Source organism: Labeo rohita, chromosome 6, assembly GCF_022985175.1.
Source record: "Labeo rohita strain BAU-BD-2019 chromosome 6, IGBB_LRoh.1.0, whole genome shotgun sequence".
Taxonomy (NCBI): domain Eukaryota; kingdom Metazoa; phylum Chordata; class Actinopteri; order Cypriniformes; family Cyprinidae; genus Labeo; species Labeo rohita.
Window position 1 is genome coordinate 32,433,996 of NC_066874.1, and position 18,846 is coordinate 32,452,841.

General features: G+C 31.0%; 1 protein-coding gene across 1 annotated transcript in view; it reads right to left on the minus strand.

Moving 5' to 3' along the window:
• The window catches only part of cacna2d2a (calcium channel, voltage-dependent, alpha 2/delta subunit 2a), a 227,959-nt gene extending 220,273 nt beyond the window's left edge, over nt 1–7,686 (minus strand). Inside the window, exon 1 of the mRNA XM_051111737.1 lies at nt 7,326–7,686. Within this exon, the coding sequence (XP_050967694.1) occupies nt 7,326–7,441 (116 nt within the window). The 5' untranslated portion in view covers nt 7,442–7,686. The remainder of the gene's footprint in view (nt 1–7,325) is intronic.
• Nucleotides 7,687–18,846: the final 11,160 nt, after the last annotated feature.

Genomic DNA, 18,846 nt, shown 5'->3' on the forward strand with positions numbered 1-18,846 from the left:
TATAAAACAGTGGACCAATCAGAAGACCCGGGAGGCGGGGCAAGCATTGCAAGCTTTTGTTTACAGTAGCAAGTTGGCATGGCAACTGCTTTTACAGCAACCATTCCTGAGTGCTGTGTCTCACACTTTTAGGCGTAAAGATGTGACCTGCGTGAACGTCGGGGACTGTCTAAAAACACAGGGGGCCCCAATCCTAAAATTTTAAAGGGATTTATATAGTTTCTTGTATAATGACCCTTCTTATTCTTTGAAAGATTAATATTATGTCAAAATATTATTTGAAAAATACTTAATTTCTATTACGTTACATAATTAATTTTCTTAATTATAGTACTGTACTGCTATATGTAGTATTTTCTTTACTCATTTATTTAGTTATTTTTAGGGCTGCACGATTAATCGAATGCGTTTATGAGGTGCACTTAGTCAGTAAAGCCGGTACTTTGATTAGTAGTAAAGCTCCATCAGGTGCGTTCAGCTGGAGCGGCAATTAATACACAGAGCCGTAAATCACTGACAAGCTACGCCAAATCGTGCTCATAATCGCAGATGAATCGCATTCGATTATGAGCGCGATTTGGCGTAGCTTGTCAGTGATTTACGGCTCTGTGTATTAATTGCCGCTCCAGCTGAACGCACGTGATGGAGCTTTACTACTAATCCAAATACCGGATTTACTGACTAAGCGCGCCTCATAAACGCATTCGATTAATCGTGCAGCCCTAGTTATTTTAATTTTATCTATTTTTTATTTATTTTACCTTTACCTCTTTACCTTTTCATCTATTTTTATGTATTTATTTAAATATAAATGTATGTATTTATTCAAACTTTTACTCATTTTTATAAAATGTTTATTGATTTAAATCTTAAAATTATTTGAACAGTAAGATTTTTGATGTTTTTTTTTTTAAAGATTTCTCTTCTGCTCACCAAGCCTGCATTTATTTGATCCAAAATACAGCAAAAACAGTTATATTGTGAAATATTTTTACTATTTACAATAACTGCTTTCTGTTTGAATATATTTTAAAATGTTATTTATTTCTATGATCAAAGCTATATATTCAGCATCATTACTCCAGGCTTTAGTGTCACATGATCCTTGAAATCATGCTAATACGTTGATTCAAGAAACATTTTTAATTATTATTTAATAATAATAATAATAATAATAAATGTTTGAGTAGCAAATCAAAATTTTAAAATGATTTCTGAAGAATCATGTGACTGGAATAATGATTCTAAAAATTCAGATTCGAAATCACAAATAAATTACATATTAAAATAAATTCAAGTAGAAAACTGTTATTTTAAATAGTAAAAAAAATTTCAAAATTTTACAGTTTTTGGCTGTACTTTAGATCAAAAAATGCAGGCTTGGTGAGCAGAGACAACTTAAAAAAAAAAACATTAAAAATCTTTTTGACAGGTAGTGTATATATTTATTTTAATATTACTTTTTGACTCTTTTTGTTCTGAATATTGTATCTTAAACCTAATTCTGATAACATATAAAAGTGCAGCACAATCTCTTCACTGCCACACAGGTTGTGTCAATAGTGTTCCGGTATGTTCTAGTAGATTTTTAGAACAGCATGGTGCTTTCAACATCAAGATTGTGGGTTTAATTCCCAGGTAATACATGCAATGATAAAATACCTTGAAAGCAATGGATAAAAGACCTGTCAATGCATGCTTGCATGCATACTTATAAATTAAGGGTGTGTTCAAATCCATAACCCTAACTATGAGATATGATAGTGATGATGAGGAAACGAGCAGCAGTTACCTATAGTCAACTCAATTTGAAAGCTACTTTGGTTTAGTGTCATCTTACAAAACATCCATTAGAGGTTGATCCAGTTAAGTTAAATGTCATTTGGCAGCTGAGATTCAATTCACTTAAGGAAAAAGGAAGTCAATTCACTCTCCAGCCAACTCAGCATCTTTTGGCAAGAACAAATCTACAATATAGTTTGGTAAGATTTTACCGTAAAAAACATATGTTGAATCAAATAATGCTGTCATTTTCTTTAGCGTTTCCCAAATGTGTTTTTCCCATCTGAGACTCACTGCTTCCTCTCAGGCTTCATGCCTTTCAAACGTAATTAACCGAACTAAGCCGAACTCCGTTATTACAGGTTCTGTGACCTCAGAAAGCCCTAATGCAAAAATGGCTGAGCCACTGCAGAGGGAGATTCCTGTAATCTATCGATCTGATACTGACAGACACACAGGAAGTGAAGAAAGAATTGAGCGTGTTTAGATTACACAGCTCGTAATGAAAGATCTAGGAGGAGATGGTAATAAATGGTTTGCGAAGACGACGGCGATGCTGCTGAAGGAAACGTGTCAACCGAGAAAAGGTCACAGAGGGAGAAATAAAGGTTTTTAAAGTGAGGGAGTACTGATGCTAACTGCTAATGACAACACCTCCAGCATGTGCGGGAATCTAGAATGCTTGCTCTTTTATACTCACATAGGCAATAAAATGTGCCAGGTCATACTTTATGACTCCATCATCTAAACGCCTTTATATAGTGAAAACCAGGGTGTACCAGTAGATGCTTTGTCAACATTTTTTTGTTTCTCTATAGATAGATAGATTTAAAAAAAACAGCACTGACCACACAAGGTAAATATTAATTTTCTCATCTGGCTGAAAACACTCTCATACTGGCCCACCTCTATTGCTTTTTACAACTTCTCTTTCCAAATCTCTCGTCTTTGAAGTTGCCTTACTAACCAGACTGAATATCCCTAGTTAAATACCACAAAACCAGCAGTAAAATCCAGAGAGGTGCTCCTAAAAGCAGCGTTTCAAATTCAAATGTAAGAAAGAAAGCAGATTAGGGACAGCAAAGATTGAAAACCAATCACAAAACTGGTGCCTAAAGCATGTTAGACAGGATGTAATCCTCACATTATTGCCAACAGATGCTACAGGTTATTTTATTGTGTTTGGTATCCAAAAATAACCCAAATAGCCTAAATTAAACTTTAGTGCCTACTACTAATCATTGCCTGTGAGTCACTGATCCTGGCACAGTAATCTACACAAGTTCTACATACAATGCTCATTATTTCATAACAGAAAACAAAAACACTTTTTGAACATGACAGACATTTCAACATCATTACAGGTTTAAAAAAAAAAAAGTTTTATTTGTGTATATTTGCTTTTCTTTGAAGAAAAATCTCAAATTCCCAGCACACGTGTAAATGTGGTTGAACAGTGACCTTTCAGCACCATGGAGAGCGCACTACAAAGACATAAATAACACGGCCAAAGTATTTTTAGACCATGTTAGTTTTGTAAACATTATATAAAAAATATTTTAGTCTGTACACAGCTAAATTATTCACAGCTAAAACAAATGCTATTTTTAATATCACATGGCCATGTGTCTTGATTTAACCAAGCTTAATTATATCAATAATCCTACAACATAAAGTAATAATAATAAATAAATGCCATTCAAGACTTTGAAATACTACTACACTGTAAAAAAGTTTTTTTTAAGTTGTAAATACAACAGATTACTTTAGCATGTTTTACGAGAAAAATATTATTTCAGTCTTTCTACTTAAATTGATGTCTAATTCAATGTGTTAATTAATTAACTCTTTGGAATTAATTGTAACTAGCAACTACAAAGCCATTAACTAGCAATTACAAAGTAAAAATTGTTTCTGTTTTCTTTTTTTAGTGTACTAACATCAATGATACTAACAATTTAAAAAATATCGAAATTCGTCATTTACTGCAAGCACTGACTTCTAATTTCAACGCATTAATTGGAATTTGAATTGAATTGGCCACACCCTCACAGGAAGTTGAACTGGAATGACAGAAAGCTGAATCTACTGAATTGGAATTTAAAGAGTGTTGTGACAAAACATCAATAATTTCAACTAATCATGATATTTATTCACTGGATCCTGTTAACTACCTTAAAACTAAACTATAAATATAAAAGCGATTTCCATTTCTTTCTATATAAGTTTATATTTAAGAGGTGCACAACTATATCCACAAGTCCTTTTCAATCCGTCAGCTTAAAGCTATATCTGAATAAAAGGAAAACACAGATGAAGAAGACAGGAGACTCGGTTTGTGTCACTAAGAAGAGGTTACTTTCCTCTCCAAATTAATTATTTAAATGCTGAGTCATTTAGCCATTAACCAGCCTGCTGTGTGACTGGAGGTAATCGGTACCACGAGAGCGCATGTCTCTCACATGTATTGCGTCATCATGATGCAAATCTGTAACACAAAACACCCTTAAATGCTATCAATGAGAAGAATTTTAGGTTGACCTGTATATGACCTACACAACAGGTACACGATTAACTCAGTGGCTGATGTTTATGAATTAAAGACCAGGACCTTTTAGTCTCTTTAGGCTGTACTGTGGCCTTATAAGGAAATCATAGGCTACTTGACAGGGACAAGGAACTTCATACTTGACAAATCCGTAACGTTTTACAGACGCAGCAACATACAAATTTGAACTAGATGAAAATAATTTTATCACTGCTTTTTGATAATGAAAGAAAAACATTTGCAATCAATATTTCCCTTGCTTTGTCTACCATACTACAGTGTTTCAAAATAGCCTCCATGTCAGGAGTGTGCATATGATGCCTTAAAACACTGCCAACGTAGGCCTTCATACGATTGAAACACTGAATGGAATAGGCTTTGATAAACCTAAGCATGATTTAGTTTTGGTTATTGATAGCTTGTTTTGGCTTTTGTTAAATCCTTCTCCATGGTGGTCATGCTTCCTTACTGACTGGGTTTGGTAAAGAGGAGCAGGCCTCGAGGCTCAAAGCGCTGTGTAAAATAAGCGTTACAAATCTCTGTGACTACAGGCCACAACACCGCAAGCAGAAAGCACACAAACAGAGAGAGCAAAAGACAGTCTCTATCAGCGTATTATGAAGATTATCAGTTATTAACCATACAGGAGTTGAAAACCAGCCTAATGTAGTACTTAGGCATTATACTATCCAGACATGGGCTATTTGTTCCCTGGCAGCGTCTCTGTGCTTCTGACAGGTTGATAGACGTCGCTTATCAAGGTTGACAGATTACATATGCTGCGCCGCTTGCAAAGTGAAACAATCCTTTCAAATGCACGATACTGTTCTCATGTAATGCAGGAATCGTTTAAAGACCTATAGGTTCATTATCGTGCTATGCGTGGAATAATATATCTTTATTATATAATTATATAAAATGCCCAGATAAAATACTATGCAAAACATAAAGATCATACAAGTGTTTAAAATTGTACACCTAACAAAGATGAATCATTATTGTCTCAAATACAATTATTATTATTATTATTACTAAAAATTGTACTTTCACTGTTTGATAATCGTCTCAAACAGTGAGACATAACAATAAAAAAATAAAAAATATAATATTATCCTTGCAATATAATGCAAAATAACTCTAACCCTAATACAAAATAAAATAATACAGTGTAATATATTACCAATGGATGAAGGGTTGCAAAATTGTTTAAAATAATATTTAATAATAATATATATTTTATTAAAATAAAATGTGAAATTATATTACATATATAAAAATATATAAATACAAACATTTCCCTTTTTATATTTGTTTTGTTTTAGTTGCTAATTTTATTTCCAGTGTTTTTATAGTTTAGTTTTATAGTTTTTTTTTTTTTTTCAAAATTGCAAATAAAATAAAGATTATTGTACACAAAAATAAATAAATAAATAAAACAAATTTAATAATAAAATTTTTAAGTTTTTCTTCAAACTTTCATGTTAATTGCTCCTAAAATTTAGTAGTAATTTCTGAGTAAAAAAATTACTTATGCACCATTTCTTTAAGGTATAATAACCACAGTAACCAGTTAATATGTTTATTTTCTTATACTGTCATAACTATGCCTGATTATACAGTTATTTGCAGTATCGCAAGCCTATCTGAACAGACTTGCAACCCATTTTTGGATTGCAACCCACCAGTTGTAGTAGTGAAAACCACTGCATGCATAATTTGCAATACAAAAAGAGTGATATAATTTTTTTGCTGCAAATGTCAACAATAAGATCACACATAACTTCATTTCACATTATGTAAAACCTTACATAAACAGCATCAAAATTCTATGATTTCATACGGCATGAGAGACGAGATAATCCACTGGGGACAGGCATGTGTGGGCACACAGCGGACAAATCCAGCCTCTGCCCCATACGAGCACACAACTGGCACGGACCCAACACCCTCACTTCAGAAAGCGGCTGGTGCACAGCACAAAAATAAGACGCTTTACATCCCTCCAGGACAAACACAACCGAAAGTATGCTGCAGTACATCTATGTACACAACAAGAACCATTTCTAAACTTCATGAATGAGAATATACTTGCATATCAGACTGAATTCATTAGAAATCTAATGCCGTTTTGGAGAAAATAAAAGGGGGAGAGTTGATTTACACCCACATGAAAGAAAAACATGTTGTTTCTCCTGAACACCAATGAATGCATTAAATGAAGAGCAAAGCAAATCAACAGTTGTCTCACGTGTGTCTAATATTAAGAGAAAGACATCTCAGACAAAGTTAATGCTTAAAATAAAAAGAAACAGATTTTCCTTCAGGCACTTACAGTATCATGGGTAGTTTATAAGTGATAATCAATACAGACAAGAAAGCGTAACCAAACCTAAAACCTAAAACTAACTTACGCGTTAAATAAACTCAAGGTACAGGGTTCCCAGACCTTTTCACCAATAATTTAGTCATTTTACAGTCACTGTACTCATAAAAAAATCATTGTGAAGATCAGCGGAACTAGAAAAACAATCCCCAAAATGATTATTTTGGGACTGTAAAACAGCATGTTTTAAATATCCTTATATTTTCAGGCCAGTCATGACTGTGGGAATCCTGCATCTACTAGCAATCTGTACAATAACAAAAACCCGTTTGAGTGATGCGCTTCCGTCAAAAAGTAGCAGCGTTTAAACGCCCGGAACACTCTCCCGTCGTTACCGTATCCGTACTCGGTAACATGACAGCAAAAACAGCAAGCAACTACAAATACATCTACGTTGAAGCACTAACTATCGCCGTTTTCCTGTCACGCCTCTTCCGATCAATAATTGAACGACTAAGCTCCTTGGAAATGGTAAACAATGATGTAGAATTGCTTAGAACTACAAATATGAACGGTGATTGATTAAAAATCTTGACGCGTTAATAACGGACATATCTTGAGTGCCCGCGAAACTGGGACGCTGCTCGACGCCGCGCTTCCTGAGGTACTTACGTGTAGTGCTGAGGGAAGAGGAGCGTCGCCGTTCCCGGTGAGGAGAGGCTGAGGAGCAGCACAGTTTGAACGGAGAGGAGGCAGAACAGACCGGGGGACTGAGCAAACATCGCCATTTTCCATTAAAAATTCAAGAAACTCGGTAGATATAAACGGAACCGGTAGTCAGGCGAAAGGGGGCTGACGCCGAGCTGTCGACGAGGATGGAGAAGGCTCGTTAAGATCCAAAGCCGCTGTTAAATCTCAATCGGTAACGGGGCTGAGGGATTGATTGGCCCGAGACAAGGCAGTTCGGAGACGCGCAGATGCGTTGACGCTGCTGCCGCCACTGGCGCTGCTGCTGCTGCCGCTGCTGAGCCTTATTTGCTCTCTCTCTCTCTCTCTCTCTCTCTCTCTCTCTCTGTGACGAGCGGGGGAAGCGCGCTTTCACTACGCGACAGACGGGGGCGCATGTCTTAAGAAGACCCTCTTGTCCCCTAGTTAGCCAAACTATCTCATTAAATAAGACAAATGCTGTATGTGCAATACAATGTTGTATAAACTACCAAATAACAAAAAATATTCCTTTAAGAAAGTGACCTAAATAGTAGCCTACATTTTAGTACCATAACCACCACCTGATAGCATTGCTGTACCACTGTATTTTTTGTATTTGTGATATTTTTGTATAGTAAGTGAGGTCAAGACATCTATGATAATGCCATATTTTTTAAGCCATGCATCATTATTTATTTATTTATTAAACGGATCAAAGCATCAATCAAATAATATGATGTATCAATACAACATGTAAAAAAAACATAAATTTATTAGATTTAAGGGGTTATTTTTATTATTTTAATCTGTTTTTTAACCAGGCACCATGATAATTTTTTATTGATCTATCTTTTGATATGGATCAATGCATCGATCAATCGATATGATGTGTCAATACAACATGTAAACAAAAAATTTTAGAAATATATTTTAAAATGTAAGGGGTTATGTTCATTATTTTATTCTATATTTTTTAACCATGCAGCATGGTAATTATTTATTTATCTTTTCATCTTTTGATATGGATCCAATGCATCGATCAAATGATATATCAACACAACATGTAAAAAATTATAGAAATCAATTTTAAGATTTAAAGGGTTATTTTCGTCATTTATTTTATTCTATATATTTTAACCATGAGAATTTTTATTTATTTATTTTTCTTTTTAACTTTTGATATGGATCAATGCATCGATCAAACGATATGATGTATGTAAAAAATGATTTATTTACAGATTTAAGGAGTTATTTCATTATTTATTTTATTCTATATTATGTAAATATTTATTTTTTAACAGTATTTATACATACAGATTTATTTTAATATTTTAATTAATTCTAATTTTAAACCTTACTGTAACTGGCCACAATTAAATTAAATATTAAATATAGGCTAAATCAAGTATCATTATTACTATTGCTTATGTCATATGTATTAATTATTTACAATATACCTTATTTGTAATGAAGATTAAAATATTTTTTAAAATATAATAAAATTTAAAAATTAAAATACAATTACATAATATGTAAAAATTAAGTGCAAATACCATTATTTATGGTATTTGCATTTAAATGATATATTAACACAACATGTAAAAAATTATAGAAATCAATTTTAAGGTTTAAAGGGTTATTTTCATCATTTATTTTATTCTATATATTTTAACCATGAGAATTTTTATTTATTTATTTTTCTTTTTAACTTTTGATATGGATCAATGCATCAATCAAACGATATGATGTATGTAAAAAAATGATAGAAATCTATTTTAAGATTTAAGGAGTTTTCATTATTTATTTAATTTTATATTTTTTCACCATGCTCCATGAGAATTTTTATTTATTTATTTAATCTTTTGATATGGATCAATGCATTGATCAAATGATATGATATATACAACATGTCAAAAATGATAGAAATCTATTTTTAGATTTAAGGGGTTATTTCATTATTTATTTTATTCTATATTATGTAAATATTTATATTTTAACAGTATTTACACATACAGATTTATTTTAATATTTTAATTATTTCTAATTTTACACCTTACTGTAACTGGCCACAATTAAATTAGAAGAAAATATAGGCTAAATCAAGTATCATTATTACTATTGCTTATGTAATATGTATTAATTATTCACAATATACCTTATTTGTAATGAAGATTAAAATATTTTTTTAAAATATAAAAAATTTAAAAATTAAAATACAATTACATAAAATGTAAAAATTAAGTGCAAATACCATTATTTTTCCATATTATTCAAAAAACTACAGTGTATCTTTTTGTTGGGGATTTCCAAATTGGGACAAAAAATATGCAATTTTTCGAGACTAAATTAAATGTTCAATCAAAGCATAATTGTGTGGCATGTTTGAGGTTTCAGCCAAAATCGTATTGATAGCTAAGAGAATCAATGTCAGATCATATTGTGATATTCATGTCACAATATCATGATATTGTGGCTTCACATGGTAGTACTAGGGTACTTTGAGATGTACTATGGTACAATTCATGTACTTAAAATTTGTTAACCTTTAGATGATAAAAGGATATACTGTATAATTTAAGTGGTGCATTTAAAAAAAAAGGTTTGTGAGGAATTTAAAAACACCAGTTGATTAAAAGAGCAAAAATGAAGAACAGTCAGCGAAGACAAAAGATTCTGCAGCGTTCAATACTGAGTTATATAATCCAGTGACATTTAAAATTCATTTAATCAATGCATAGATGAACCAGTAACATGAACACACACACATACACAGACTTTGTTCTCTGTGCTCAATGAGCAGAAAGCCTGAATTCATTCCATCTTATGGGAATTCCCTAATTCATGAATTGGTTATTCTCTTGTTGTCTGTACTAGTTAGAGCGTGAAACACAGATGTCCTTCAGGGCCGCTGCGTCACAAGGATGTTATCGCACGATCCGATCAGAAAGGGACAAACGACACACTGCCTCTTCCTCAAACACGCTGTCTCAGGTGCCCTTGACTCAGTATTGATCAGAGCAGACAAAACACAGTGTCAGCCTCTCTCTCTCACACTCACACAACACTGTCACTCCTGCATCCAGTGTGTCCTTATTTCCCGTGTGCGTTTGCATGATGGATAATTGCATCATGATTTAGGTTGCCAGCATCTGGTAAATTCCGTTCCATTCATTTTTGGCTCCCTGCTGCGCGTGTTTGTAATCGTACATTTACACGTTCGAAAGATTCAAACAAAGTAAACCTCTTTTGTCCATTTTGAAAGCAGTAGTGGACTCTGAAGAGGTTGATAATGACAATATAAAATCTCAAGAAAACTGCAACAAAAATTGATGTCACCATACTTTATCTGTCTGTTAAATTTTACATATTCTATATTCTATTTGAGCTTAGATGAGGGAAATGCATTCATGCTGACATGTAAACCTCAGACGTTTGGCCATTAAAAGTTAGGCTGTCTAATGCATGATGACAGCCTCTTTTTCTTTAGAGTCCAGTGCATCAGGGTTGCTGTAAAAACACATCACACCTCTCCTGGAAGGAAAGAGTGAAAGAGAAGCAATGACAGATAGGAGAGAAAAAGAGAGTGCGAGAGACTAAATAAAAATGCAGTCTTATATAGATGTGTGGCATGCAAAGCAGAGAGATGCAGGGAAAATGTATTGGAAATGACCTAAAGTGGTAGAAAGCTGCATACTGTATTGATCCCTTGTGTAAAATTCAGCTGTAGTTATAGGTGGATTAATGATAATCAATGGTCACCTTAGACGGAGGGCATCCTCTGAATTGCTATCACTGTATTCACCTTCACATTTAAATAAACACTGACCACTGATTTTACAAAAAAATCAACCAAAACAAAACTAATAAAAGAAAATAATTTAGTAATTAAATTAATAATTAAATTAATGCTATTATTTTAATTTTTAAAAATATTTAAAAGGGTTAAATAAAACAAAATAAAAAATAAATAAATAAAAAAAATAAACTAAATTAAATATAAAAAGTGTAGAATACAATATAAAAATGTAAATAAAAATATAATTAAATTAAATAAAAAATAACAATATATATTTATAATAATAAAAAAGTATAAAAGTATAAAAAGTAAAAATATAATTAAATGAAATTAAAAATATAAAATAACTAAAAATATAAACGGTGAAAATAAAAAATATATATATATATATATATATATAATAAACAAATATTAAAATAAGTTTAAAATAAAATAAAGTAAAATAAAATAAAATCAACCAAAATAAAACAAAGAAAAAAAATATTCAATAATTAAACTAATATTAAAATTAAAGTTATTCATTTTAATTTTAAAACAATATTAAAAAGGGTTAAATAAAACAAAACTAAAATATAAAATTAATTAAAAATACAAAAAGTGTCACATAAAATATAAAAAATAAAATTAATTTAAATTAAGCAAAAATATAAAATAAAATGCAAATTATTAAATGGAAATACAAAATGTGTAAAATAAAAAATAATAATAATAAATTAAAATACAAATATTAAAATGAATTTAGAATAAAATAAAAAAGTAAAATAAACTAAAATCAACCAAAACAACTAATAAAAGAAAATTATTAAATAATTAAATTAATAAATCAATGTTATTTATTTTAATTAAAAAATATTAAAAAGTGTCAAATAAAACATAAAAAATGGTAATACATTACTTTAAATAAAAAAAACGTGTAAAATAAATATAAAAATAAATATGAAATTAAATAAGTAAATTAAATTGATTAAAATACAAATATTAAAATAGGTTAAAAATAAAATAAAGTAAAAATAAAATAAAATAAATAAAATAAAATAGGCATTACTATGGGACTGTGTTAAAAACATGATAGTAACATCCTACTTTATGTAAATTATATATATACTTTATAAATGATGAATATGCCACAGAACATTCTGTGCATGTAACACTGAACTGTGCAGTACCATTTGTACCATCCTAGTATTTTTAGAATTCCATTTTATTTTTTCCCAACCCTCACATCCCGACCAAATCTCTCAAATGTGAAATATGTATATCTAAATTACACTGCCACCTAATCTCAGTACAATTATGAGTGTATGTTATTTTTACCAGAGTAAATGGGTTGAGCAGGCCTCCTTCAGCCTAGACACATTAAGCATCAGTCCCTTAGTGAAAGCATAATGAGGAGACCCGCCACCCCCTTCCTGAATCCAGCCAACCATCAGAAAACTATTGATTCCTGGGAAGTGGCCAGTGCTGAAAATGAGAAGTAGGCACTGATCCCTCTTCCTCAGCAGACGCGGCTGACACGCAAGCAGCTTAACTGAGCATAGAGGAGACCAATGGAGTGTGTTTGGCATTGCTGTAGATCGCTGTTCTCCCTAATTGAGTCTTACATTGTGTCGAGGAAGAGACAGAGAGAAAGTGAAAAGCCTAGAGGAAAATTTTATAGCTCGGAGGATGATCTTAATGGAGTTCACAGCTCGCTTTCGTTTAAGGATCAGCTTTCTCAGATGTTTCTCCTGAAACGCCTGAAGAAATAAAAATAGAAACTACATTTTTGCATTATCTGAAGACATGCGAGTGTGTTTCTCACCACCATGATGCTGGGCTGCTGTTAGGGTGTTTTGGATGCTCCTCCTTATTTTGACATTCAGTATGACCACCATATAAAAATGATGTATAAAACGAACGTGTCTTTTAATGACAATTTAGTGAGAAATAATGAACTTCATATTGAGATCTCAAAATTTTAGTGGCAGATTTTAGTATCTAGGCACAGTTTGACATATAGTTGAGATCTTTTAAAGTCTAGAGGAGACACATCTGACAATACTGGGATTGTTTACCCAGGAGAAAAGCTCATTAAATTAAACAGGACTGTGTGACCTGGGGGGGAAACTATAACTGCAATATTTCTGATAAAAATAGTGATTTTGGATTTTGAATTAGATTTTTGATTTCTTTTAAGGCATTTTATTATATTTGATCGATATTACAATAGTAGTATTATTGTAAAATAATATAATAGTAATAAAAATATTACTACAATAATAGTATTTTACATTTTTTATATAATAATAAACAATAATGATAATGATAATAATAATATTTATTATTATTATTATTATTATTATTATTATTATTACACAAAGCGGTGCGATTTACAATTATAATATATTATATTATAATATAAATTATAATTTTTCTGGTAGAAATTGTGATTTAAAAAAACAAAACAAACAAACAAAAAAAAAAACAACCAAAATTATGTGATGATTTATTAATATGACTATATTATTATTATTATTATTATTATTATTATTATTACTACTACTCAAGGCCTGTGTGACTTGGGGGGGGGAAATATAATTATGATTTTTCTGATAAAAATTGTGATTTGAAAAAAAAAAAAAAAAAAAAAAAAAAAAAACAGTTTTTGTGTGATGATTTATTGATATGACTATGCAATTTTTTTATTTAAAACAATTATTGCAATATTTTTTTCTGTTAAAAATGTGTAATTTCGATTAAAGCTGACAAAAAAATGTGTGAAAATGTATCAATATCACTATAAAAAAAAAATAATAATTATTATTATTATTATTATTAATATTATTATTAATAAAGTTGTTAATGTTGTTGTTGCATAACATTAACATCTGTTATTTTGTTTACAATATTTACTAATATAGTAATAATAATTTTATTATTTAAATTATTTTACAATAGTAAATTTCTTTGTTTACGATTTAGACATTAGTATTAGTATGTCATTACTATTATTATTAGTATTATTATATTACTAAATATTTTTAACAAAATAATTTTACTATTTTTATATTTCTCTGTAAAATAAAAAATATAGTATAAAGAAAAAATCATAAAATTTTTATTTTATTTCAATAAAATTACAATATTAATATTTAATAACTGCACTAAGCCAGATCATGTTTCGATTAGTTTCGATTAATCATGTAGTCCTATAAAACAGCATTTACAGCTCTTTTTATTTTCATTAACATTATATTTTTTTGAGTAAAACAAAACATTCAATAAAAAGGGCATGTCCCGATTTTCCAATCAGGAATTCATTGGATTGTGAAAAGTGGGCATTAACGTTCATCAAGAGCTTGCGTGGTCTAGGTGTCATCATTCAGTAAAGAAAGCCATTGCACAGACAGAGCAAGTTACACTTACAAACAAACAATTTTCGGATTTGCATGCATCAATGAACTGTTTACAATAAGACCAGAAGCATAAATACAATCAATATGACTTCATGTTGACGTCTCCATTTAAACCGAATGCTGTCTAGGAAAGAAAATTGAGATGTTATAGAGATCACATTTGGGATTTTCCTTTCCTGCAGGAGGCAGAAAGACAGACAGTGCAGGAAATACAGTAAAACGAGTTCTTCAGCAATCGCAACATACTGGAGCATGTGAAAGACAGGCCGAGAGTAAAACACACCGACGAATGGCCTCAAACTCAATCGATCGCAGCCGGTCTGAGAGCCGTGAGTGGTGAAAGAGCCTGTCAGTAACCATCAGATACTGATCAAGAAAAAGAGTTAGAAACGTGTAGCGTTAATCCGAGACGCTCAAGGCAGAGCCGAGGGGGGAAAAACACATACTCACGTACCTAGATACATAAACGCATGCATGCACGGCCACACACACACACACACATGCAAGTAGGACATGCTTGGAGAGAAATTAATCATAGCGTATGGCTCCTGTCTCTAAGATAGGAAGAGGGCACGAAGCATTCTCTCACTAATACTAAAATAACCCGTTCACACGCGGGCTCCAGCGGCCCACGCGCTTGTCTTATCTTCTGCTCTCTTTATCCATTTCTCCTCTCTCTGGCCGTGCAGCAGTATGTTCAGCTTGTGAGAAAAACGACCTGGACAACAGACCTCTCGCCCGCCGGGTGCAGAGACCCTCAGTGCTGGTCTGTGTTTAACAGTGCTTTACCACATAGAGTCATGTTTGCTGATATATAAGCCTGGGAATCCAAGGACCCACGATAATAGCACTTAAAGTCAACCTGAATTTACCAGTTCACTCCATTATGTGATGTATTTTGTGAAACAGGGAACTCATATGGGGAGACAAATCACCCTTACATATCCACCACAAATATAAGGATATTTTTAATTAATTAATTAATTTTTTTTTTTTTTATTTTAAAGAATAATCAAATTACGTACTTAAAAGAAGACTTGCTTTGCTTATAAAATCTAAAATAAATACAAAATACACTTTATATATAAAAAGTCAAATATAATAACATTTATACTATTTAATCAATTAATTGTTTTAGTAATTAAAATAATTACATTAAAATGTAATACATTATTATTACTAATGAAAACGTATGAAAAAACAATAGTTTGTATACATAAACACACACAAACACACAGAACAATTATATTGATAAATATGTATTAATTTAAATTATGTATTTACTTATTTATCTATATAATATAATATAATAGTAATTTATTGTAATTAAGTATTATTATGAAATGCATATATACTTATTTAGTTATTTATAAATAATATTTACTAGTACATAAAAACATATAGAACCATTATTAACAAACAAACCAACAAATAAATAAATATTCTTATAAATCATTGTATAATATAATATAATATAAAAATAATTTATTATAATTAAGCATTATTATAAAATGCAAATATATTTATTTAGTTATTTATAAATAATATTTACTAGTACATAAAAATATTGAATAATTATTAACAAATAAAGAAACAAATAAATAAATTCTTATAAATCATTGTATAATATATATATATATATATATATATATATATATATATATATATATATATATATATATATATATAAATACACACCTTCTTCAAAAATAATATTTACCATTTTACATATTAGTATTTCATGATTTCCAATCAATCCTTAAAAAGCTAAAATTTAAATTGCTTATTTATCTATTTATAATATATATAAATATAGTATAATATAATATAACAGTAATTTATTGTAATTAAGTATTATTATAAAATGCATATATACTTATTTAGTATATATAACAAATAACAAAAAAAAACAAATAAATAAATATTCTTATAAATAATTTTATATATACACACATTAAAATTGTAATGTCAAATTCTGTAGCACTATATACACATGTATAAATGAAAACATATTTTCTTTAAAAATATTATTCACCATTTTATATCGTAAATCACAATGTATCTCAGAATTTCCAACCATTTCCATCTTTAAAAATCAGAATAAAATTGTAATGTAACACTTTACAAATTCTGTAACACTTGCGCTTTTTTCCTCCAAATAATTTCAAACAGTCTGAAATCCCCTGGCATGAGAAAATCTTGGCCTTTCTGTACATTAATGTTTTAAATATGAGTATGCTAAATAAACAAAGTGAATTCATACACTGTCATTACACCTAATGGCAATATTTACAATAAAGATTCATCAATGGCTGACAAGAGACAACGGTGTTGTCCTCAGACTGCAAAACACTAGCAGAGACCTTTCCCACCAGCTGCAGGGCATTCTGGGAGTTTTATGCTCAAATGCCAGAGTGTCTTAAACTGATGATGAGTCACACACACACACACACACACACACACAAACACACGCTCAGCCAACCCTCAGAGATGGCGTAAAGCAGTGATGTTTCATCAGTCAGATTCATTAGAGCTGGAGGAGTGCACTAGCAGCTGATCTGAGTTGTCTCGAAGACATTTTTATCACTATTTGGACTGAATGAGCTCTCAGTTATGAACACAGAACGTCTGTCATGCACTGATTCAGACGGGGCTGGGATCTGCAGTTCATAGTCTGGATGTGGGTGTTACAGATGCTCACTAATGTGCATCAAGATGGCAGCAAAGAACAAAGCAAAACTTTTGAAGAAACACCAGCTTTAATCTCTGCGTGGAGCTCTTATTATTTCAACTTTAAGAAATGCAAAGTGTGCGAGGAAACCTGGGAAAAACGGTGCAAACATTTGTCTGAGAGTACAAAGCCCATTCTGTATGTCATATCTCAATCTTATCCCAAATGTGTGAGAGCTTGAATGGAACCGAAATGACAAAGTTTGTCTGTGAAACACAAATTTACCTCCTTAGGGAAATTCAGTCCCATCTGAATAATGCTTTTAGATGTGTTCGACAGGAAAAAACGCAATTTCACAAATTTCATTTCTATTATGATAAGATTTGTGCATTTGGAAGATTTCTTCCCATCCTGTTTTTAACTCCCACGACGTGACTGTAAAAGACATTTTACTCTGAATATTGCATGAGCAATAAAAATATGCATGCTTTTAATGCTGTTTCTAGAGCTTTTTGCCTGGAGAGAGCCAGCGGGGGCTAAATGTACTTTGAGGGGGGCGATCATGCTATAGATCACCTTAAATGTCAAGAATGAAACAAATGTAATGCTGTTTTTGAATAAGACAACAACCGAAGACTGACCAACTAAAACTGAATAGAAAAACGATTAAATAATAGCCACAAATAAAGTCTAAATTACCATACTGAACCAAATATTTGTTTAAACACTGAATTTAAAGCAGCAGTGTTTCTATTAAAGAAATTAAGAGTCTACAGTCATTTGTGAACTCATATGTGCCAAAATGAAGATGTGCGACACACATTTCTCCTGCATGTACAGAAGTTCATGCAAATGTGTGTTATGAACACACACACACACACACAAATAGAGTTACAGCGCTGACATGCTCTACTTGAGGCCTAATGACCCCTGGGTAATGGCCCTCTTTGGTCTTCAGGAAATCCTCTTTCATGCATGCCCCGCCACTGTGTGTGTATGTGTGTGTGTGTGTGTGTGTAGGAAAGGAAGAAAAACTGATTAATGGGGAAAAGCAAAAGGAAAGACAAATGGAAAGAGGTAAAAATGGACCAGAGCCAACACATATGGGAAAAAACTCAAACTTAAATAGCTAGCTACTGTAATAACATATCTATAATATGTTAAGCATTTTTACTAAATATTAAATTAAATCATATATTTTATATTTAATACACATTTTAAATATATATATATATATTTTTACAAAAAGTACAAATAAATTTAAAATAATACATATTTTATATATTTAAAATAAGTTATATATTTAAAAAAAAAAAAAAAAAAACATATAAAGCAAGTATAATACTTTACTGACTTTGTATCTCATTTCAACCAGCAACATAAATTTGTGATATAACATCATTATGCTATATTATCATATTTTATCATATGTGACTCTGGACCACAAAACCAGTCATAAGTCGCACAGGTATGTTTGTAGCAATAGCCAAAAGTACATTGTATGGGTAAAAATTATCAAGTTTTCTTTTATGCCAAAAATCATTAGGATATTAAGTAAAGATCATGTTTCATGAAGATATTTTGTAAACTCCCTACCATAAATATATCAAAAGGCGATTTTCT